Source organism: Vanellus vanellus (assembly GCF_965231255.1).
Source record: "Vanellus vanellus genome assembly, chromosome: 18".
NCBI lineage: Eukaryota > Metazoa > Chordata > Aves > Charadriiformes > Charadriidae > Vanellus > Vanellus vanellus.
The window spans coordinates 9,478,177-9,500,781 of NC_138923.1; the positions used below are offsets into that span (position 1 = coordinate 9,478,177).

Sequence of the window (22,605 nt, forward strand, 5' to 3'; positions counted from 1 at the left end):
CGGTTGCCCTGGGTGCACCTCGGCCGGGCTGCTCTGTCCTCTGAGTCGCTCGGGTGCAACCGACTTTCCTTTCCCTGCCAATAGGTAAAGGATTTGTGGAAGGGAGGAGCTGGAGCCATTTTGACGTACCGTTAGTATGTGAAAATCCGAGTGGCTTCACCTCTTTAAAGAGAAAAAGTGATTTTTCTGTCTCCTGGGTGGTGCCTGCTGCCTTCTGTCCTGAGAGTTAGGGGACAATGTCACCCACAATTTGCAAACACCCCCGTGCCTTCTCTCTTTTCCAAAGAGCGGAGGCTTTGGGGAAAAAGATGTCTTTGTGCATGCCTGTCCCCGTTTCCCCCCAGAACAGAGGAGACTGGAACAAGGGACAAGTTTGGGGAGAAACCCTGTTGTGTCTTGCTGCGGTCCGCCACGAGCTCTCCACATCGTGACCCGGAGGAGCTGTGTGGGCACGGGCAAAACCCCCGGGAAGGCGCGCTCCTGCTGCCCGCCTGCTCTCAGCACTGCTGGGGTTTTGCTTTTCCTTCCTCGCGTGTGCATTTCTCAACGTTGCGCCTTTCCTTCAGGAGCGTCCGCGGACCTGGACGGGGGACGCGAGGAGCGCACCCGGGGGCCATTCGCAGGGCCGTTTGCAGGCAGATGCTGGCAAGCGCCGCCTGCGCTCTGCCAGCGTCAGGTTGCCTGAAGTTCTCAACACGCTGCCAAGCACAAATTAACACGCCCGGCCTTTTAGCAGAGCTCTTTATTTTGGACTTGGCGTCGTGCTCCCCGGAAGGATGCCCAAAGCTCTGCTTGGCCCGGAGCTGCATTTCCAGCAGTGGGCAGTGGCAGGAGCTCCTGGCAATGTGTAGGAAAAGTGGAATGTTGGGAGCCACCCTTGCCTTGATTTGCCTTCCCAGTACCAGTAGTTTGGGGCTGTGTATCCCCTATGCGCGCCCGGTCTCACAGCTGCTCTCCCTCTTGGCAGGGTGGCATGGAGATGCCTCTTTCACATCCACGCGAAGTCACCAAATTTACCAGCCGATGACAGTCCTTTTTAGGCTAAAATAGATCCGTCTTCTGCCCTTGACTTCGTTAAGACGGTTTCCAGAATTTATTTGTATATATATTTGTTTCCCCGGAGTGTCCAGGAGGACAAATGGATGTATGGGCTGGATTGCGGTACAGCTCAGGGTGGCGTCTGGGGACGTGTTGGCAGGTGTGGGAGTACTGGTGTCCAATTTACTCACCAGTGGATTGTCATCGGTAATTCCATGGAAGTAAAAATAAATAAGTGAATAAATAGTTGGACTAGAAGAACCTGTCCATAAGGGAGATGCTTTAGATCATGGAGAAGTCACCCAGAGAAGCTTTGAAATCCACATGGAGAAACATTCAAAGCTGCAGGTGCTGGGGGAAGAGGGAGGAGGTAAAATGACTTTGAGCTTTTTCCTTTTGTAAATCTATAACTTTGAAATCATCGCTGGTCTGATGGGAGGTGAAGGTCGAATGTCTGAGGGAGAAAATCAGTCCTTTCTTGTCACAGAAAAGAAACAAATTGGGAAGATATTCAGCAGCAGGTGGAAATGTGTACTAAACTGTTTTTTTTCTTTTAGGGTGACCGAGGGTTTGATGGCTTGGCTGGTTTACCTGGTGAGAAGGGAAATAGAGTAAGTTATCTTCTGCTTGACTTCTGGCCACCGTCTGCAATGAAACCTCGGCGGGAGGAGGTGGCTGGGAGGTGCTGGGAGGAGGGCAGCTATTGCTGGGGACGAGCTACAGTGGTGCAATTAGGAGAGGATGAAGTATCCTGTAAGAGCGTGCGGGATGCCACAGCATCCCTGCCAGGATCAGCATTCACATCCCAGGAAGCTGCAAGATCCTTCTGGGATTGCCTGAAATTGGAAGGGGGGGGGGGGGGGGGGAAATCACTTTAATAAAATGCAGACTAAAAAATCCAGCAAGAAGCAAAACCTGCTTTTAGACAGGGCAGTCGCGGATGGAAATTGCCCAAAACATAATGGGATTCTTCTCTTTGCTTTATAATTAAACAACGGGGAAAAAATGCAAGAAGCTGGTTATTTTGGCAGGCCGTTGGTGCCCCCCCTCCCTAGCGAGTGCAGCCATTGCTGTGTAAAGCAGGGGAGTGTTTGAAGAGCGGAGATTGCATGGTGATTAGAAGCTACACAGGAAAGGGAAGGCGGTGCCTGAGAGAGATGCTTAATCAGCCGGGAATGGAGTAGCATGCCTTGGGTACAGTAAGAACTGCGTGCGGAGCCCGAGTTGCTCTGCTGAAGGAGCCGCAGCGCCTGCCGGGTTCCCAGACCGCTGCCCAAGTGGCACCAGTAAATCCCGCGAGCTCTGGCCCCTGGAGGAGGTCGGTCTGTCAGTGCTGGAGCCCGCGCGTGCCCCGGGCAGGCGGAGAGGGGCGGCCGCTGCAGGGAGCGCGGGGACGGGACCCCTGAGGGTATGAGTACCTTCAGCCCATGGGGCAGACAGAAAAGTCGAGCCGGTTCTTGGTTTTTCAACGTTACCCAATGTTTTCCATTGCCAGAGCGTATCTGCCTTCCCTGAAGCTTTCTCTGCCTTTCCTTTATAGGGTGAGCCAGGCCCCCACGGACCCCCGGGGGCACCCGGAGAGGATGGGGAGAGGGTAAGTCTGTCTCTGGATTCGGCAGTCTTCTGAATTCCTATCTAACTCCTGGAAACAAGAAGCAGATGCAATATCAGCCAGAGACGTGGCCGGAGCAGCCCGCGCGTGAGCGGCGGCGTGTCGTCTGCCGCCGGTCCTTGTGGCCGGGGGATGCTGCGGGCGGCCGCGGCCAGAGGGAAGCGCAGCGAGGAGATGGGAAAGAAAGTGAAAAGAATTTGGTTTTAAAGATCTGGTCAGAAAAGTCAGGTTTTGTTAAAAGAGGAAAATAACACAAGAAAAATGCTCATCCTCTAGGTGAGCAAACTATCACTTCTGATTTTCTAACATCCAGCAAATTGCAGCAAGGCGTGGGGAATAGAAATTCCAGACAGTCATGGGAGTCAAAGATTAAATTGTTTGCTTCTCCTTCCACGCTGCTTAGTCAATAGTCGAAGGCCTTTAGCAAAGCTCAAGCTAGGTGATTACCGGCCTGGAATGACTGGTTTGAGAGGAGAGATTGAAAATTCTGAATCCGTGGCTGTGAGGAGCGAGTATGGATTTCCCAGCCTCTAATTCCCTTCCACGATGTTTGCTTTCCACCTTTGGCTATTTGTTTCCTCCGCAAAGCACAGATAATAACACCTTCCTCACCACGAGGTTGTGAGGATTAATTAGTTGCGGCTGTAAAGTGCTTTGAAGTTGAAAAGACCAAACCTGTGTCCTGCGGGGGAAGAACGAGTGTCTGGAAAACTTTAATCCTAAAGAGAGAAAGAAACCATTGAAGGTGTGCGAGGAGAGAAGCTCGGAGGGCATAGCTGGGCAGAAGAGCATGAATTTTATCAGCAGAAGAGGAGGGTTTACAGGGGCTGGCTGCTGAGATTGATTTACTAAGAGTGAACCTCAGGTTTTGGGTGATTTAAAAGCAGCTCAGGGGAAGCACCATCTAATGCTCCCAGGGGTTCTGTGGGGGCATCAGCAGGAGATGAGAACGGAGGGATGAAGAATTACCCTTTTGCTGCCTCTGGTTTAGCTGAGGAGCCCTAATTTGGCTAAATCACGTTCCCGGGGCAGCGCTCCCACGCTGGCTCGCCATTCCGTTTGGTGCTAAATCTTGCGGTTATTGACTTGCATGCCCTGAATTGTTTCTACAATATCTTGTCTATTAGCAAAATCCATCTTTATAAACATCAACATGAATTATGAAGTATCCTTACAGCATTTCTAATCCCTGGTAAATTCTGCACATGCAGTGTTAGTCTCCAGGCTTACGAGGTCTTCCGTATGCACGGCTACCCTTTCATTACTCCAGGGAAGCTGGTTTGCTCTGTGATTATTATTTAACAAGAATGAAACACCTGTGATGTGACTGAAATATAACTGGTTTGTTCTCTCTCTTTTGCTGCTTCTCTCTGCGCCTTCGCTGCTGAGCAGGGAGATGATGGAGAAGTTGGACCCAGAGGTCTACCTGGAGAACCCGTGAGTATCTCCTCCTTTGGCGTGACGTACAGCAGCACTGCTTTGGTCAACGTCTTGATGCGATAACGGTGGTTTAGGGGTCCCGTGGGGCAGCTCTGCTGGTGCTAAGCAAGACCTCTTGCTTGAAGATCTGCGTGAAAAGGTTTAGAGAGTTGTCTTTGCTGTAAAAACTCTGGGTTGCTTTATTTTTCACTAAGATGGCTACCAAGAGGAGAAGGTGCTTTCTGGGTTGGTTTTGGGTTTTTTTTTTTTGCTTTATATTTTGTATTTTTTTTAACGAGCAAAATTCTCATTGATTTTGATTGCTCCCTGGCTAGCATTTGGGATTTAAACCCTACAATTTCAAATGTAGAGCTTAGCTTAGATCGGTCCTACACCTCTCCTGCACGTATCCTCTTTCTTGATGTGTTATTTAGGATTCAGGTGAGTAGGCGGGGGTAGAAATTATGCATGGTAAACATACGTGAAATAGAGTTTCTGTGAGTGTTCATAGCAAATTCTAATGAGAAAAGGTTTTGTCTGCCGCGGTGCGGGTAACGGCAGCGATGAGCCACACACCCCCTCGCCCGCGCCCGTAGTTTTGTGCCATGTGAGTGACCCCTTTTAAATCTCGGGATGAAATCCTGGCAGGATTGAGCTCGAGGGGGAACTTTTAGCCCTGATTTCAGTGGGGTCGATATTCCGTTCACAGGGCACGAAACTTCATAAATCTGCAGAGTTTGTCAATGTCGGGGCCTCCACACGCGGCTACTGCCGGAGCAGCGGGACCGGGGCTGGCGGAGCGGGGGGTTCCTGGGACCGATAAGGTTAAGAGGAGATGCTAGCGGGGTTGGACAAAATTCTCTTGACCATCCCAAAGAAATGCTTTCAGTGAATATTCCACTGAAAAGAAACAGTTGGGTTGTCAATTTGAGACTCTGAAAGCATTTTTTTTCCCCAATACCGAGTATTTTTGACTTTATTGGCAATGGTAAACTCTGCTTCTGGCTGTCTGTAGATTTTTGTGTGTAGTAGAGTTGTTGGCTGCTTATTTCATCCCAAATGCATTTCCTTTGTTATGAAAAGAACATTAACTATCTATCATTTACCATCGGCTTCGCTTTCAAAATGTCTTATTTTGTTGTTCTAAGGCCCGGCGTGGTGGCCTGAGAGTAATTGATGAGAACTGTTGGACACACTTCATGACAGAAGGAGAAGGGTTGGCATTTATGGACTCACTGGAACTAAATTATAGACGAGATGTCTGATTAACTTCGGGGAAAGATTAATCAGCTCAGCTATCCTCCTTAGCACATGTCTAAGCAATAACTTATGGGTTATTAACTTCTTAAAAGCGTTTATGTGCTCAGGTAACACAGTAACAAAAGAGGAACTTAAATGATGATAATGCATGCAGGGAGGTTTATTTTTATTTCAGCAACACGAGTAAAAATATCTGCGATGGCCAGAGTAAAGGTTTAAATTGCATTCTAGGAAATTTTTGTCTGGAATATATACCCCCTAAATATGCACATTTGTCTTTTTCTCGGCTCTGAGCCAAAAGAGGGCCTTTCCAAATTTAATGGTGAGACTTCAAAATTTGTTTCTCTTCGTCCTGCTCCATTTCCTTCCAGTTCCCATCGCCAGCCGATACACGCAGAGTTTCTGCTCTGCTGGGTCTCGGTGTGCAAGGCTTTAGCCCGTGAAGGTCTCTGGTGGCAGGGACAGACCACTGGATCGATGCATCCAGGTTTTGCTGCAAACTGCGTTTTTTGCAGTCTCCGCAGTCTCCGAGATCAAACACTTTCTTGATGTCTCCTATTTTATCCTGTAACATTTCTTTTTAATTCCTCTCTCCTCTCTGCATAATAAAAAGGGAAATATAATATTTGGGCAGACAGATAAAGCTGCCCATCAATCAAGAACGATTTTCCTCTGTGACAGTGAATGAGTACCATCTTTATAAATACCCAGAGTTCCTCTACGGTCCCTAATTTTAAGCAAGGGCCTGCGTTTGAAAGGTGAACTTTCAGATCTGCAGCCGAGTGCGCACAAGACCCCCATCCCTTTCCTTTTCCTACAAACCCCCCTGGAGGCACAAGGTAGAGGAGATGGTGGGCTGCGATTTGCAAAGCTTTCTATTGAACAAGTACCATTCTCCTGCCATGTCACGGCTTATTCAATCGGATGCTCCAATCCTACCCATTTCCCTGGAAGTGATGCGAGGTTAAATCTGGTGAGGATGGTAGAAATGGAAAGAAAACACCGTGATACCGGGAGTCCCGACTGGTTAAGGGTTAAGAACAAAATGCCTTTGAAAATGTACATTTATGCCGCAGGCTGAAAACCTTTTCCCGCCTTGCTGAGTTGTATAGATTGTCAATAATTAAAATGAAATCTGGAGAGATTTTGAAATGCTAACCTTAATGATCCATTAGCGGCACCAGGTCATTTTTCATAATACTCCCCGGCTAGAATGACTTGGCTGCAAAGCGTGTTGCATCATTGTGTGCTTTACAGGGTAATCCAGGAAGATGATTAAATTAATAAAAAAAAGTTGGTTTAAGTGGGCCTTCTTCCAATCCAAAGAATAAATGTCTGTGCCTATATTATTTATCTTTGTAATTCAAGGATCTGTGCACGCGGGATTTCTCTTACCGGTTTGTAAACCGAGAAAGCTGCTGCTGTTGCAAAACCATCAAGGCCATTGCCGTGTAATTCCGATGCTCAGCCGTGCACGTGCTCACCCCAGTCCACGCTCACGGCAGCACAGAGAGGGGCTGGAAACACTCATCCCATTTGTTTTCCCCCAACAGGGACCCCGAGGACTGCTGGGACCGAAGGGGCCGCCGGGACCCCCGGGGCCACCGGTGAGTTCCCGGGGCTGGTGCCCTCCTCAGACAGGCAGCTGAGCTTCCCGGGCGGAATTGCCTGTCCCCGTTAGTCATTCAAACAGATAAGACGGCTGCATAATGCTATACATCTGTGCAATGAAAACAAGCGGTGTTCAAAAAAAAGTTATGTCGCAAAGTCCCTATTTTCCCCCTTTTTCAGTGGCCTCACGTCCATTTACAGCAGCTCAAGATTTGGCCCACCTGAGTAAATATTAATGCCTCACTCAGGCTGAAAGGGAAGAATGAGAGTTATTAACACAGTGGCTTTGCTATTAACTTTTGCCTGAGGGCTGGTGAGACTTTAAAGCAGTTTGTTCATATTTCGGGCAAAAGCCGAGGAAAGAACGCGCCATTTTTTATTCGGGAGACAGTCACCTTACCTGTCGGGCGCTGCTGGAAGTGCTGAGGCAAGGGCTCTCTCCGTAAATCACTGCAGCTCGCTGAAGTCCCAGAACTTAAAAACCAAAACTCGGGCTGCCGCCAGAGCTAAAGGGGTCAGCGTTTAATGATGAGCGTTGTGAAGCCCTTAACCCCTCCTGGGACACAAAGACATCTTCCCTCTGAGCTCCTAGTCCTGCTGAAAGTTAATGAGGTTTCAGGATCTGCTCCAAAACTGTCTCATCTCCCACGAGCATACCGTTACACCCGGGTACCTTACCCTGCCCCAGAGCAAAACGGTGACGGGGGAACCCCCAGCGGCACATCTCCAGTTGACCATGTGCCATGTTAACCCCCTTAATGAAGATGCTCAGGCTATGTTTGACCTCAGTTGCCTTTTGTGGTCAAATCCTCATTTTGGCACGAGGCAGTGCAGCCCCGTTGGCTTCACCCGCTGCCTCGCTGAATGATGTATTCACGTCCCAAGTGAGGTCTTTTGTCCAATTTTTCCTTTTCGTTTGCTACTCCATGCCTGCTCGCTGTCGGAGGCGATGGGCCGCGGTACTTAGCCGGGATTTGCTCGACCTGGTGCTGATTCTGCCTCGCAGGCAGGTTAGCCCAGTGGGGGAAACGCTGAAATGACTTTTTAAAGTGTAAACTGATTCCGTGGAATTGGCTGCTTTACCAAACACCTTTAGAAAATTGTTCCCTTTCCACAAGGTCCAAAGGACCTCCTGATGTTTTGTCATTTTTATGGGGATTTCTCTGCTTTTGTGGTGCAAAGTAACGAGGTGTTTTCTCAGTGCTGTTTTTTGAATCCTTTCTCAGGGTGTGGCCGGTATGGATGGACAAACAGGTCCCAAGGGGAATGTGGTAAGTTTTCACTGCAAATTTCACAGACAGTTCAGATATTATATAGACTCATAGAATCATTGGATGGTTTGGGTTGGAAGGGACCTTAAAGACCATCTAGTTCCAACCCCCCCCTAAAATGTACTCTATTAAATTAGGTTTGCTAATCGCTTTTTAGCCTGGTCTAGATTCCTATCAGAGCCTGTGAAAACCACAGAGGGTATCTTCCTACAGCACACGGATGTTAATTTATTGTAATTTCTGGTGGAATTACACATTATTTCCCCATGAAAGATCAAACACTTTCATCGAGATGTGTGTTGTCCTAATGAATATCAAAATATAGTAATTTAACTGAGGGGAAAAAAAAGTACCTTTACGTGCCTCATACTTTGTGCTAATCGGGTGAAGAGGACTCCCTGCAGAAGAGCCCGTGCAAAGCCAGGGAGCGTTAAAGCCCCGCTCAGCTCAGTGGGGCTGCGTGGCCGCGCAGAGAAGTGAGTGTGCCCTGAAATAACTTCACCCCTCCCTGTCCCATCGGGGAGAGAAGCTGTTTCCCTTTCCCAGGAGCTCTCTGTTCCCGGCGGTGGGTTGGAGATGGTGGGGAGATGCGGCGCGAGGGTGCGGGGCTGTGCAGGGGACGGGAGCCGCGGTGGCTGAGCTCTGCTCTCCTTTCCTGCCGTCAGCTCTGCCCTTGTCTCCTCGCAGGGTCCTCAAGGCGAGCCGGGTCCCCCAGGACAGCAGGGTAACCCAGGTGCTCAGGTAAGAGGAAAACTCCTTTTCGATGGGTAGGACAAAGGAAGGATAACTTTGCACAAGCATTGTTCCCCTGCCAGCGATGGGACCAGCAATGGGACCGGCAATGAAGGGATTTGCTGGGAATTGGCTTGACGATGTATTGCTGACCCAAAATCTTCCTGAAAATGCTCCCAGTTTCAGATTCCCCACCCCCACCCCCTTGGTTCTCACCTGGCTTTTGCTGCCGCGATGCAAAGCCAAACCTAGGTCCACAGAGTCTCTTCGCCTGAGCCACATCTTGTGGCTCATGGCTGATTTTTAGCATCCCATGGTCCGGTTGCTCCGGAGCCAGATGGGTAAGCCGGATGTCCAAGCCTTGCTGTCAACCTTCTCCATGACTCTCAGCAAGTCTCGCTCCTCCGAGCATCTGTTTCTGTCCCGGGGGTGAGCCTGGCTGCACACGGCAGAGCATGCCGTGCAAAAATGGAATTTTATCGTCTCTCGCAAGACATTTTGAGAATGAATGGAGCTGGGGAAGTCCCCAGCCGTCCAGGCACTAGAATGATGCTCAGCTGAGGCACTGCCAAAACGTATTTGGAACAAATAACTTGTTCCTTCGTGACCCTGGTTTTTTTTTTTCTTTTCACAGGGTCTTCCAGGTCCACAAGGCGCCATCGGTCCCCCAGGAGAGAAAGTACGTTTAAATACTGCAGCTCTGACTTAAGACAACTGTTGCCATTAATATGCATTTACTACTTCAGCTGCTCCTTTGCCCCATATGCAACATCTGCTTGCAGCCGTGTCTATGAAAGTCTAATGCTTCTCATTCCAGACAGAAAAGAGACAAGAAAGCACAGTTTACCTCTAATTCATAATATTTGCATTCATTTCCCATCTTAAGGGAAACATTTTGAAGAAAGCCTACGGTAAAACGTTAGGAGGGGACTGAACATTGTCTTTTTCTGTGGGCTAAATGCCTGGAAGTCTGAGCGGGATGGTAATGGGAAGAGCCCATGGATTTGGCTGGCTCAGCCGGGATCCCCTCCCTCTGCCCCCTCCCCGCCTGCGCCAGCTCTCCCCGATTCTCCGTGGCTGTGGACGTGGCGTAGGTGCCGACCTCGGTTCCCCCGGGCAGCCCCGGGACCATCAGGGTTTAAACAAGGGGGACAGTTTTGCCTACAGAGGAGCAATTCTCCGGGTGTTTGCTCAGCTCCGGTCGAGCAGGGATGCGGCGTGTGTCCCGGGAGAATCCCCCACTTGTGTTGGCAGCGTGGGGTGGACTCAAATTATCGATAATTCTCCCGCTAAAGGAGCACATCAGCAGTTCTGCCAGATAACAGGCTCTCTGGTTTCGGTGCTGAGTCACACGCTCGCAGCAGCGGTGGCACTCCTCGGTGGTGTGGGAAATCAGGGGCTTGCTTAATTAAAAAGGTAATCACTGAACGATGTTAAAGCAGCAAGCACAGCCAACTGGGGCAGCTTCACTCGTCCTTTGCCGGTTAATCGCCTTGCCATTTGTCACCAAAGAGTGGGCACTTCTTGGTCCCCTGAGCCCCATAGTTTGATAGCCTCCAACCCGCGCAGCGTGGTGCCCGCTCGGCAGGACGGCAGCTTGATGCCTCATGCCCCAGCGTCCCCTGTGGAGCTCTCGGTGCTGTATCGTGCCTGTCTGTGTGAGGGGCCGGCCCTGACACCACAGCGTCCCAGGATGCTGGAACAACTCTGCCCATAGACCTAAGCAGACTCCTGCAAGTCCCAGCAGCTTTTCCGACAGACTCACCTCTCTGCAGCCTTTCGCAGCTGGGAAAACTAAGAAATGTGTCCGAAAAGCCCCGTCCTCTGATGTTTTGGAGACTCTGTCATTGCAGCTGTTGATTTTCTTTTGTTTTTAGGGGCCGCTGGGCAAACCTGGTCTTCCTGGCATGCCTGGAGCAGATGGTCCTCCGGTAAGTCGTCCTCTCCTGGGTCTCCGCTTGGCACCAGGGCTGCGGGGTCTCATCCTGCACCCATCCACCTTGGGGTGCACTGTGGGCTTGGGAAGCATGTGAGCCAGCAGCCTGCCCACGTTTCGGCTGGGTTGATGGGTTTGAGTTTGAGAAGCGCTGACCTGGCTCCAAGCTTTGCTCGGCCTCACCGCGCAGCACCGGGCGCTTCTCACCCTCCCTTCGGGCTCCGCTTTGCCCTCCTCCTGCTTCTCCTCTCTGTTTTACGTAGGCTGGTGGCTCACCGAGGTAGGGACAGTCTCCCGTGTGCGTGTTTATGCGTACGGCAGCACCAGCATCGGGTGGTCCTCATCTCGCTCGGGGCCGCTGGGCAGTGCTGCGGAACGGTGATAAGAACAGGTTGCAATCGCATGTCAATGTTGTATTCTTGCAGCTTCCTCCTAATCCTACTTGAAACGTTGTTTGCTCCTTGCTCTAGAAATTGGTCTTAAAAATCCCTGTCCTTTAAACCTGATCTCATTTTTACACACCTCCGAGGCACCTGGTTTCAAGAATGACAAATGTAAAATAGTTACGTTCCACTAATGCAAATGCAGAGCGTGGCAAAGAAAATGACATTTCCCACCCTGGGATTACCATTCCTACGGAGGGCATTTCGAACATTCGTACAATTGTTAGCTGAGTCAACAGAGCAGCTAAAGCAAAGCCCAGAACATCTCTAAGGCTGTAGCTTTCCATGTGAAATTCCTACAGCAGCCTCCAGGGAAGTTCAGCTGGAGAAGAGGCCGGGTCTATTTTTATGCAGAGCGAAGGCTGTACGAGAGCTGTGAGCTGAGCACGTGTGGGTGTGCGTGGGCACAGGTCTTTCGCCACCCGTAGCTCTGTAGTTTGTAGACAGTTTGTAGGATTTTTTTTTTTTTGCCATCCAGAGGGACCTGGACAGGCTGGAGAGGTGGGCCCATGCCAACCTCATGAAGTTCAACAAGGTCATGTGTGAGGTCCTACATCTGGGTCGGGGCAATCCCAAGCACAAATCCAGTCTGGGCGGGGAATGGCTGGAGAGCAGCCTTGAGGAGAAGGACCTGGGGGTGCTCGACATGAGCTAGAAATGTGCGATCGCAGCCCAGAAGGCCAACCATGTCCTGGGCTGCATCAGAAGTGTGGCCAACAGGTCAAGGGAGGTGAGTCTGCCCCTCTACTCTGTTCTGGTGAGACCCCACCTGGAGTACTGCCTCCAGCTCTGGAGCCCCCAACATAGGAAAGACATGGACCTGTTGGAGCGGGTCCAGAGGAGGGCCACAAAGATGATCAGAGGGCTGGAGCCCCTCTCCTATGAGGACGGGCTGCGAGAGTTGGGGGGGGTTCAGCCTGGAGAAGAGAAGGCTCCGGGGAGGCCTTAGAGCCCCTTCCAGTCCCTAAAGGGGCTCCAGGAGAGCTGGGGAGGGACTTTTTCCAAGGGCATGGAGTGATAGGGTAAGGGGGGATGGCTTCAAACTGGAAGAGGGGAGATTTAGATGAGATATCAGGAAGAAATGTTTCCCTGTGGGGGCGGTGAGCCCCTGGCGCAGGGTGCCCCGAGGAGCTGTGGCTGCCCCATCCCTGGAGGGGTTCAAGGCCGGGTTGGACAGGGCTGGGAGCAACCTGGGCTGGGGGGAGGTGTCCCTGCCCAGGGCAGGGGGGGGCACTGGATGGTCTTGGAGGTCCCTTCCAACCCAAACCATTCTATGATTGTAAGCAAATGGGTTGCTCTTTCCAAGGACAAAAACCCACCCATGTTCTCTTTATGGAAACTGGTCTTGGAAGATACCTGAAAATCCCTGAGGGCCTGAAGCATCTCAGTCCAAAAGCCAACCAAGTTGCTCATCCATTTTTTATGTTAGAAGCAGTAATGGAGATGAGCGTTTTGCAAATGGTGGTGATTTAGTGTAGAGTGGACAAGGGCTTTTGAAATCTTGCTGCACTTCTGTTTTGCCTCTCCTGGGGTGCAGATGTCAGGAGCTGAAGGCAAGCACGGTTAGATAACCCCCTTTGTGCACTGATGCTCTTGGTGCCATTTAAGCTCACAGAACAAATTCAGATTGCTTTTTCTCCTACGTTTTGTTGGTGTATAAATGACAGCTGTCATTTTGTTTCTTTATTAAACCAGCCTGTTCTATGAACTCCAGCTTGTCTGACATTCCTGCTCTGAAGACTGATGATGGAAAATAGTCTTATGATTTTACTTGTTATATTGTGTGAAAGTCATTTGTGTATTTAGAAGGGAGTTTGTAAGTAAAGAAACCATTGAGTGCAGAAGTTCTTAGTGGCTTTAAAGCAGCTGGATGTGCTCTTATCATCTTTATAAATTAAGAGGTCCCTGTGTGTGCAGCGAGCGCCCTCGCGGGGGGCTTATTGCTTTTCTACAGACATTGCCAACCAAAGAGCCATCTTCCATCCTGGCTCCATTTTGGTTCCGACAGTAGGAAAATGAGCACTAAAAACTACTTTCATGGATTTCCCCCGTTTCTCACTAATCCTCCAAGCTACATCTGAGGCAATTCACGCTTTTGTTTTCTACTGACTGCAATCCCAGCAAAAGGCTTCTAAAGGCGGTGAGTGAGAATGTGTTGGAAGCTCTTGGATGCTGAGTTATTCAGCAGCAAATCCCGAGAGGAATGCTGGCCAGTGTCCAGCCAGCCGACGTCTAACGGGGATGCAGGTTAGCTGAGCATTTGCCATGAGATCTTGTAATGGACTCTAGGAATTAGGAAATTAATGAGGAGCTTTGACCAGTCTGGGCATCTTGTGACCTTCACAAGTTTGCTTGTACATGGAGTTAATTTTATCTGTTTTCCTATCTGCAAAATTTATATGCTGCTTGCTGCTGAGCTCGCTGAGGTGTTCTAACATGTGAAGAATATTGCAAAACGGTTTGTGCTGCTCTGCTGAAAGGTGGTGAAAAATGTAAAATAACCAGGTGGAATAGCACCAAGGACCCAAATGCTACTCTCTTCCTTTTGGGGAAAGCTTACTCTTGCAAGTTGGCTTCAAGGGGGCTACTTGTCTCAGTAACTCGTGGAGAGTAACTGTTCTCTTCCAAATAAATCACAACTGCCTGAGTGAGCTTGTTGGCTTCTGAAGCATTAGATGCTCACTAAACCCATTTCCCTCTTGTTTTTGCTTCTTTTCTTAATAGGGTCATCCTGGCAAGGAAGGTCCTCCTGGAGAGAAGGGGAGTCAGGTAGGTGTCAACCTCATCGCTGCTCAGGGGAAGGTCGCGGTAGCTGGGTGGAGACGAGACCTCCATGGGGCTCCAGGGATGGCCGGGCAGCTGGGGAATGGGGGTCAGTGGAGGTGGCAAGAAGCAAACCCTGTTCAAATTTGAAAGCTGAGCCCAGCTTTCGTCTGCCTGGGAGTCTCTTCTGGTGCTTGGGCCGATCCTTTCTCAACTCCTCCCAGCTTTCCTGGCAAGCAGCGCTCCGTAGCCCAGCGGACGCCAAAACTGAAATTGCGAAGGGAAACTTCTCTTGATCAGACACAAATAAATATCCTTCAGGCACGAGGAATGCAGAAAATAGCACTTTTTGTATTCCTGGTCTTCCTTTTTCTTCCCCTCCCCTTCAAAGTCCCTCTTTAACAATATATTTGAGAATATTGCTGGAGGCGAAAGTCCTTGAATTATACAGTTGTCTGTCTGTCCAGGAGATTTACCATCTGCATTCCCGCTGCGCCCCATTCAGTTGAAAAACATTACATTTGTCAAAAATCTTTGATTAGAGCGCAGTCCGGTTTGATGGACATCCGCTCGCGCCATGCTCGGGTGCACAGCCCACCGCCGCAGCCGTGTGTCCGGCCGGCGTCACACGGGGCTGAAAGTTCAAACCTTGAGATCTGCAGAATATAAGAAGCCAATAAGCGGTTGTGCCAGTGCTCCCCGTGCTGGGAGATGTTTGGCAAACATCAGGGAGGTGGTCTCGGGGAGGTGGTCTCGGAGCGGGGCTGGTGCTGCAGGTCTTCTCCAGCTGACACTGGTGTGAGGTCTGGGATGCTGCTGGACCTGTCGGCTCCGTCTGGCTGTCAGGCTGGAAAAAATAGTCCGTCTCAGGCTGGGAGAAGCGGAAGGGTATTTGTTTAGTTAGGGAATTGAGCAAAATAAAAGCCAACTGGGTTCAATAAAGACCGTGATTTATTTGCAGGTATAAGACAGTGTGGCAGCGAGGGTGGGAAGGAGTGTTTGCGGGGTGCGTATCGGGCACCGTGTCCAGCACAGCTCGTGATGTCCCTGGGGATTTGCAGCTTTCGGTGCCAGAAAGGAGCTTTGTGAGCATCTCCTCTCCCACACAGCTGAGGCTGAAGGACATCACCCCGAGGCTTGTGCCTCAAGCAATAACTCCTCTCTGTGATCACCATCATCACAGGCTCTGCTGCGTTATTGTGAAACCAGGATGGTTTGGGAGCGGGGACACAGCAGGAGAACACGTTCTTCTCTCTTCTTTAATCCAAAATACAAATCGTCAACCTTATGTATAATCCCCTTTGTGACAAGTTGTCTCCGTCTTGTCTCTTCTCTTCCTCCTTTCCTATCATACAGACCTTTGCCGTTGGCTCAGCTCGGTGCACCTGCTCGAGGTGATGTCCCTGTGGTGTGCTCTGCTATTTTGAGCTATTTTCAGGTGGCCACTGCCATTTCCACCCGGTCTGAAGGAGCCAGGTGGCTGGGATATTTGTTTTCCCCTCGCTTTCCACACATTCTCCTTATTGCTGCACCTTCGCATTGATTTTTGATGTGTTTTTCTTGTTTGCCTGTTTTTCACCCCAGGGTCCACCAGGTCCTCAGGGCCCCATCGGTTATCCCGGACCGCGCGGAGTCAAGGTAAGGAGGACACAGAAAACGGCGTTGCTCGTTCAACTTGGCTTCTCCAGCTTGTACTGGAGGTGGACGCTACCAGTGGGCACCGATGCTCTACCAGGGCACTTAGGGCCACCTCAGTGGCGAACTGAGTTTACGGCTCGAGCGAGCCTCGGTCCAGTGTCTTCTTGTAGGCCGTGAGGATTGCAAGTCCCCTGCTCTCCAGTAACCCCTCCGAGCATCGTTCAGCGCTTTGGACAGATTTCTCCTTTAATTCTCCGTGAGCATGGCTCAGTCCCATTCCAATCGTTTCCACTTTACAACCAAAGTAAATCTCAGCCAGAATGTGAAGACTTTAACAAGGCTTGTTAATAAAACAAAATAGCCTATTACTAAAACAAAGCAAGCTTTTCATGCTCCTGATCCAAAACCTTGTTAGACGAAGCTTGTGCGTCTCAGCAATGTGCTTTTTCACTAGATTGAATTCCAGCTCTTTCCTCGCTCCTGCTGCCTGCAGCGTTTGCATGCTGATAAGAAGGCGGTGGGTATTTTTTTCCCCGTCCAGCTCTGGCTGTTATGCCCGTGGAGATGTATTAGTTGAGGTGCAGATGCATCCTGCATCCCAAAGGTCCAATGAATCTGCAGGGATCTGTGCTAGCAGATACAAACACAGCTTGGGGACTGACTATAGGTGAATTTAAGCCCTCTTAAACCCCCGTGTATATTTTTTCAATAGCAGAAACCTATTTGCCTGTTCTGCCTTCTACATTTAAGCTGGATGTATTTAGCCAAAGCAAGCTCTCGTTTCGTTTCTTGTGAGGTTGCGGATTGAGACATAGTGGTCCATTAGGGAATGGTTTGCTGTTGTGTTTACCGCTAAAGTGGAACTGTTCCACATTAGAGGGATCTAGAGAAAGTGTGTCATGCACCAAACCCGTGGTGCGTACAGACGAGGTTTTGCTTCCTACAAACAGCGTTCTATTAACTGCACGAGCCTCCAGTTCTGGGGAGAAAAAAAAATGCGTCTCATTGGGTTTGCAGCTATAAATAACTTTCAGATCCTGCCTCGCTTACCAGAACCCTGTCCTGCTGCACAAATTTTGATGTACTTTTCTTAACATGCTAAGGGGAAGAAAAACACCCCAAGCAAAATATTATTCCTAAAAAAGAAAAAAAAAAAAAAGCTTCTGATTTTTTATTGTAAGAGTTACACTGCACAGTACGGCTGGTGTAGGTACCGGGGGGTGATGTTTTATCCCAAGAGGCAGGGAAGCGTGGACGCCTGCCAGGTTTGGGCTGGTGCCATAGCTGGGGCCAGATCCTGACCGCAGTCAGCACCTTTGAGCTGAACACCACGGACTGATTGCCTCGGTGAAGCTTTGGAGGGCTTCTGCACCATGTCACAAATCTCCGCACCAGTCATGTTGGTTTTTTTTTTTTTCTCCTTTTGGTGCCTAAACGTGCTTTAAAAAAAAATAGTGCCTGCATAGAGGTGAGAACCACGGTAAAACAGAGCCATGCTTGACCCTTGTGGGTGTTAGAGACAGCGCTATTACATGCTGGCAGGGTTTGGGCTTTTTTTAATTATTTGTAGAAAACAAATGTTTCATAGTGAGTTTTTTCCCTGGAAACATAATTCCTGTGGTTAGGTGGGGAAGATCACCAACCCCACCTGCCAAATCAAGTCAGCAGAGGTTTGCGGCTGTCAGGTACTCACCGGTGACCCCAAAGCCAGACGTCAGCGGCTGATATTCAATTAGCAATACGTTTAGGAACATCACACTTTGCAGAGATACCATCGCCAACATTGGAGGAAGCAAAAGTCACCGTGATTAATGATTCTTCACTCTTAAGCTTACTTATACCCTCGTAACATCTTGTTTTATCTCCTGCAAGGGAGCAGACGGTGTTCGTGGATTGAAAGGCACCAAAGGCGAAAAGGTGAGTTAACACTGCGCATTTGGGTTGATTTTCTACAGCCTCTGAGCACTTCTGCAGACAGGTCCCGCAGGATGCTCCCCGGGGAGTGTGGTCCTGCACAGCATTTTCTCTGAGCACCTGAAGGACTGGTAACCTCTTTGTTTTCGGAGCAGGCTGGATACCTGCCGTGATGTTCTGCCACGTCTTGGCTCAGACCTGGGAGTAACGGAGCCTCCGTGGCGTGCGCAGGTTTTGGGCTGTTTGCTGGGGCAGCCATTCCTGATAGCTCAGGGGCCAGCGTCAGGATGATTTCCTCCCGACAAAATTTGCAGCTCGAGTGATTCAGTGGAGCTGAAGGGTTTGTGGTGTGCTACGGCTGGAGGACGGCGTACGGGGTATGCTGCCCAGCCCGCTCACCAGGGCAGCTTGGGAAATCCACGTCAATAAGAAAGTCAACGCAGTCCCTTTCTGCATGTTTCAAAGATGCAATTGGTTTCTCCCAGAGGAAAAGCAGGAGGTGGAGAAAGTTCTTGCCCGGTCCCATCAACAGATCCATGTTCCTTCGTTCCTGCCTCCAGCAATTCGGCAGCAAAGCCGTCGGTTTCAGCTAGGGAATCCTGGCAGGGACCTTCCAAACTTTAAAAGTCTTTCTGGGAACTGTGTCTTCATTGCCTATGAGAGATTTGCTGTAGGATGAAATACATTATTGATTTGAGCTCTGCAATTAAACCTTCTCGGCTGAAAGAAATATTGCCACTGTCCTAGAGGTTGCCTCGGAGCATGGTGTAAAACATCCTCCATGAAAATAAAGCCAGTTGTACCTCAGAAATAATTGGTTCCTAGTACTGGCAAGGTGTTGTTATTCACATCAGGCCAGATTTGCGATCTTGACTTGCAGCCAGGGTGGGATGTAGGGAATACTTGCTGCGATCCCTTGGGGACCTCGGCAGTCGCAGCCTGGCGGGGTTTCCCTGCCCGTTTGTGCACACAAAGACTTAGAGAAGCCAATGTGACGGGCGGTGCAGGGACCTAATCCTGTCCTTCCCGGGAAGGAGCCGTACAGTGAAGCCAGAGAAGCCTTTTTTCCATCTATACACCTTGTTTGTTTTTACCCCTCTCTGTTATTTAGGGTGAAGACGGCTTCCCTGGCTTCAAAGGTGATATGGGCATCAAAGGAGACCGGGTAAGAGTCTATGACCGATGTGATCTTGTAGCGCTTTGTCTTTCGAGCCCATGTGTTATCGTGCAAACGTGGCTCAGGGAGGGCAGCAAGGTGGGCTCCTGTCGGAGTCCTTCTGGCACGTCCGATCTCGAGGCAGGAACTCGGGAATTTTATGCTCACATCAGGCACAGCAGTTGTAAATCCCTAAATTTGCTAATCCCACCTTGAGGGTAAAATAAGTGAGTGATCATAGAGGGCCCTGTCTTGCTGCTTTGACTGCTCGGAATACTGCGTGATCCAGCTGTGTCGTATTCCCTGTGGGGGCGGTGAGCCCCTGGCGCAGGGTGCCCCGAGGAGCTGTGGCTGCCCCATCCCTGGAGGGGTTCAAGGCCGGGTTGGACGGGGCTGGGAGCGACCTGGGCTGGGGGGAGGTGTCCCTGCCCGGGGCAGGGGGGGGGCACTGGATGGTCTTGGAGGTCCCTTCCAACCCAAACCATTCTGCGATTCTATATATTTATTTCCAGTATCTATTTTCCCTTGCATTATTACATCTAGGGTCTGGTAGGCATCTTTATTTGCTGAGCCTAATGTGCTTCCATACCATCAACGTGAAGTGTAAAGTTACCAGGAACATACTTTAATAGAAACCGAAGCAGCGCGGTGAAAGCTGCCAGTGGCGGAGTTTTATATTAGACCCGTATCTTTAGCCGCAAGGCACGTTGCCTGGTCACAAAAGCTTTTTAAAGTCAGTGGAACACGCAAAGCACCAGAAACCCCGAATCACGCTCGGATGCGGGCAGCGACTGCAGCCCGTGGCTTTGCAGCAGGTCTGTCCGTCCTTCCTGCCCAGCCCTTGGGGACAGGGGCCTGTCCTTGTCCCCTCTCTGAGTGATGCACCGCCTGGGGCTCGGTGTCCCCCCGAGCTCTGAAGCCCTCCTGGAGATCAAGAGAGCTCTGCCATCGTTCATCCCCGTGTTGAAAGGAAAAACGAATGCCTTGCGTGAAGGCTTGTGAAAGTAGAAATCAAATCCTCCGTCTCTCCTGGCGTTTAACTGCGTAATTGAACCGTTAAAAAAATTGGAAACTTTCCCAGCCCCCAAATCTCGCCAAGGAAGAAGGCCCGAAGGTGGCATCTCAGGGAGGGGACTCCTGCCCTCGCCAAGAGCAGATAGACACAAGCTCCTTCAAACAAAGCCGGCGGCTCCAGTTCCCACCGCTGAGCTCTTTGTGTTTTACGATGAGCAATGAAAGGACAAGGGGTATTCAGGAGCCTTGCAGATAAATTCGCGTCCACCCAGCTTCGGGTGAGCAAGAAGAAGGCTGCCTGTGTTCGCAGCATGGAAGCATCTCCTGTTACCCTGCGTGACAAAATGACGACTGTTGTTTTGTGTGCAGTGTCACAACAATTCACGTTAATAGCTCCGTCCTCTCCGCTCTCAGATTTCCTAATGATTTTCAGCACAAAAGCTTCAGCCCAGTCTTTCTTCTCCAGTTGCCCGGTTGAACCCTCAATTAAACACTTCCCAGGGCTTGTTTGCACATCCAACTGTGAATTGGGAACCGGGAGGTGGGGAAAAGGGTGCGTTGCAACCGGAGCTAATGGAGGCTGTTTCGGTGGAGAGGCACTGCATGTAGATGGGATAATTGGGCCCCAGGAAAAGACGGCTGTTGTGGGAAATAATGGCCAGGCTGTGTGATTGAAAGCTTGGTGCTCTAACGATGCTCTGCAATTTACTCAATGACAGTCTCGTCTGAACCTCCTGGTGAAGACCAGCCCTCTCCAAGGGTTGTATTAGCAGCTCCGTGGAGTATCTGGTTGCAGCCGTGAGGGTATTGCTGTTGGCAAAGACAGGGTCTGGGACCTGCCTGCCTCACCAACGCTTGTCTTGTGATTAACAGGGGGAGATTGGACCTCCTGGTCCCCGAGGTGAGGATGGCCCTGAAGGTCCCAAAGGTCGTTCTGGCCCCAATGGAGATCCCGGTCCTCTTGGTCCTGCTGGAGAGAAGGTGAGTCTCAAGGATGGAATGGCTCAGGGAGGTTAAACAGAAAAAACGGCTTTTCTTTGGGTGTCTCAGGTGGGCGCCCAGCGTGGGGGGGCAGTTTCAGGGCAGAGGGATGAGGAGGAACTGCAGGAGCTTTGTGAGAAGGCTGGCCCGCGTTGTTCAACACAAAGACCAGAGAAGACCCAGGGGAGGGGTTTTTACTACAGCAGCATGACTTAAGCACATTGAGATGTTGGTCTCTTTGGGGTTATCTGCTTGGATACAATGTCTCGAAAAAAAGACCAGAGGAAAAAAAATGGAGAAATTGAAAGTACCATGGACTCCAGTCTAATTTCTGGGTGCATCCAGTTGAAAAAAAAAGAACAATAGCAATATACCCATTCCCCGCTAGGTCCCTGACACATTTACAGTGTTCACAAACCCACTGAGCTTCCCCCGGGGAGGGCAGAGGGTGATGGCAGTGCCCTGACACCTTTATTCCACCCGCGTCATGTCTGCTTTGCTCTTGACCGCTCTGCGCTTGGCATCTCCCCTTTCTGCTGGCGCAAACCTGAAGCTGCTCGCAAGGTCTCTCTTGCCTACGCTAACATATTTTTATTTGTCTTTCAGGGAAAACTCGGAGTGCCGGGACTGCCCGGCTACCCGGGCAGGCAGGGCCCAAAGGTAACTCGGTGGGGTTGAGTCCTCGAGGGGTGCGGGGTGTGCTGGGGACCCCGGCGGGCGCCGGCCGGGCTCCGGTGGCGGTGCTGTGCAGAGGGCTCGGTCCCCGCGAACGGGATGAGGTGGAACGGCAGCATTTCCCTCCTTCCCGCCCATGCAGGACAAATTTATAGACGGGCAAAAATAGCTCTCAGCTCTTAGGTGGGGGAAATCAGTTCTGCATCGCTTCAGGCTCCGGCAGAGCGGTGGGAGAGGTGCGGTGGGACGGGGGCTGCAGCCCGCGAGGGCGCGCGGGACTGCGCTGGGGACGGACGCGAAGGCTCAGAGTGAGCTTTCACGCTAGTAATAAGCATAATAGTCCTTCTCCTTGTGTTACGTTTTATATCTACAGAGATCCGCGCTTGTGTTAACTAATTAATTAAGAAGAATAGCTAGAGAATCAGGGTCTCCCTGAAATTAAAACAAAACTGCCGTTTGCAGGTTTGCAAACATCCTTTGTGTCTTATCTACACGCCCACCTTCTTTTGGGCCATTTTCAAATGCTCTTTTTAAATTAAAACTGTGAATTCCTCTACATAGACTAAGGCTGCAGCCCGTTTTTTACGTGTCCTGGAGGCTTTGGGAACTTAGGTTTTTGTTAACATTTTTTTTTTAAGAATCATATTTTATTATTCATGTTCGGTGCTTGAAAAAAAAAAAAACAGGCTTGTTTAACACTAGAGACATAATTATCTGCAAGAGATTGTTTCCTGGTTGTGGCGTTGATGTTTTTTTTTTTAATTTGCATTTTATAACTGGGAGAGGGTGGGTTGTTTTTTTTTTTTTTGCATTTCTTCAACTAATTCATATTTTAAAAGCAGCAGCAGCTATTCTCCAGGCACTCACATCAGAAAGGAACGAGCCAGGAGTTAAATTTTCACGTACAAGATATAGTGACTTAGGAGCGGGACCCCAAAGCCTGTTTGTTCCCCAGGCGCCCGCTACGACCGCGGGCTTGGGCCTTCCCAGTGACTTCTAACGAGGCATGGGCCTTTTTTTTTTGTTATTTTTGGATGAAATTTAGTTTCTGAGGTCATTTGGGGTCTGTCTTCTGTTTTATTTATATTAAAGGGAGGTTAAAGAAAAAAACCGCCGTCAGCGGGCGCTCGCTGGGGGTTATT

At 50.1% G+C, this 22,605-nt stretch overlaps 1 protein-coding gene across 1 annotated transcript in view; it reads left to right on the plus strand.

The window, feature by feature from the left end:
* Positions 1–22,605, plus strand: part of COL5A1 (collagen type V alpha 1 chain) — a gene marked incomplete at its 5' end in the record, with an annotated part of 164,155 nt that overhangs the window by 101,536 nt on the left and 40,014 nt on the right. Inside the window, 14 exons of the mRNA XM_082492532.1 lie at positions 1,596–1,649; positions 2,579–2,632; positions 4,043–4,087; positions 6,883–6,936; positions 8,167–8,211; positions 8,899–8,952; positions 9,578–9,622; positions 10,821–10,874; positions 14,047–14,091; positions 15,670–15,723; positions 17,596–17,640; positions 18,749–18,802; positions 20,681–20,788; positions 21,395–21,448. Coding sequence (XP_082348658.1) covers positions 1,596–1,649; positions 2,579–2,632; positions 4,043–4,087; positions 6,883–6,936; positions 8,167–8,211; positions 8,899–8,952; positions 9,578–9,622; positions 10,821–10,874; positions 14,047–14,091; positions 15,670–15,723; positions 17,596–17,640; positions 18,749–18,802; positions 20,681–20,788; positions 21,395–21,448 — 765 coding nt within the window. The remainder of the gene's footprint in view (positions 1–1,595; positions 1,650–2,578; positions 2,633–4,042; positions 4,088–6,882; positions 6,937–8,166; positions 8,212–8,898; positions 8,953–9,577; positions 9,623–10,820; positions 10,875–14,046; positions 14,092–15,669; positions 15,724–17,595; positions 17,641–18,748; positions 18,803–20,680; positions 20,789–21,394; positions 21,449–22,605) is intronic.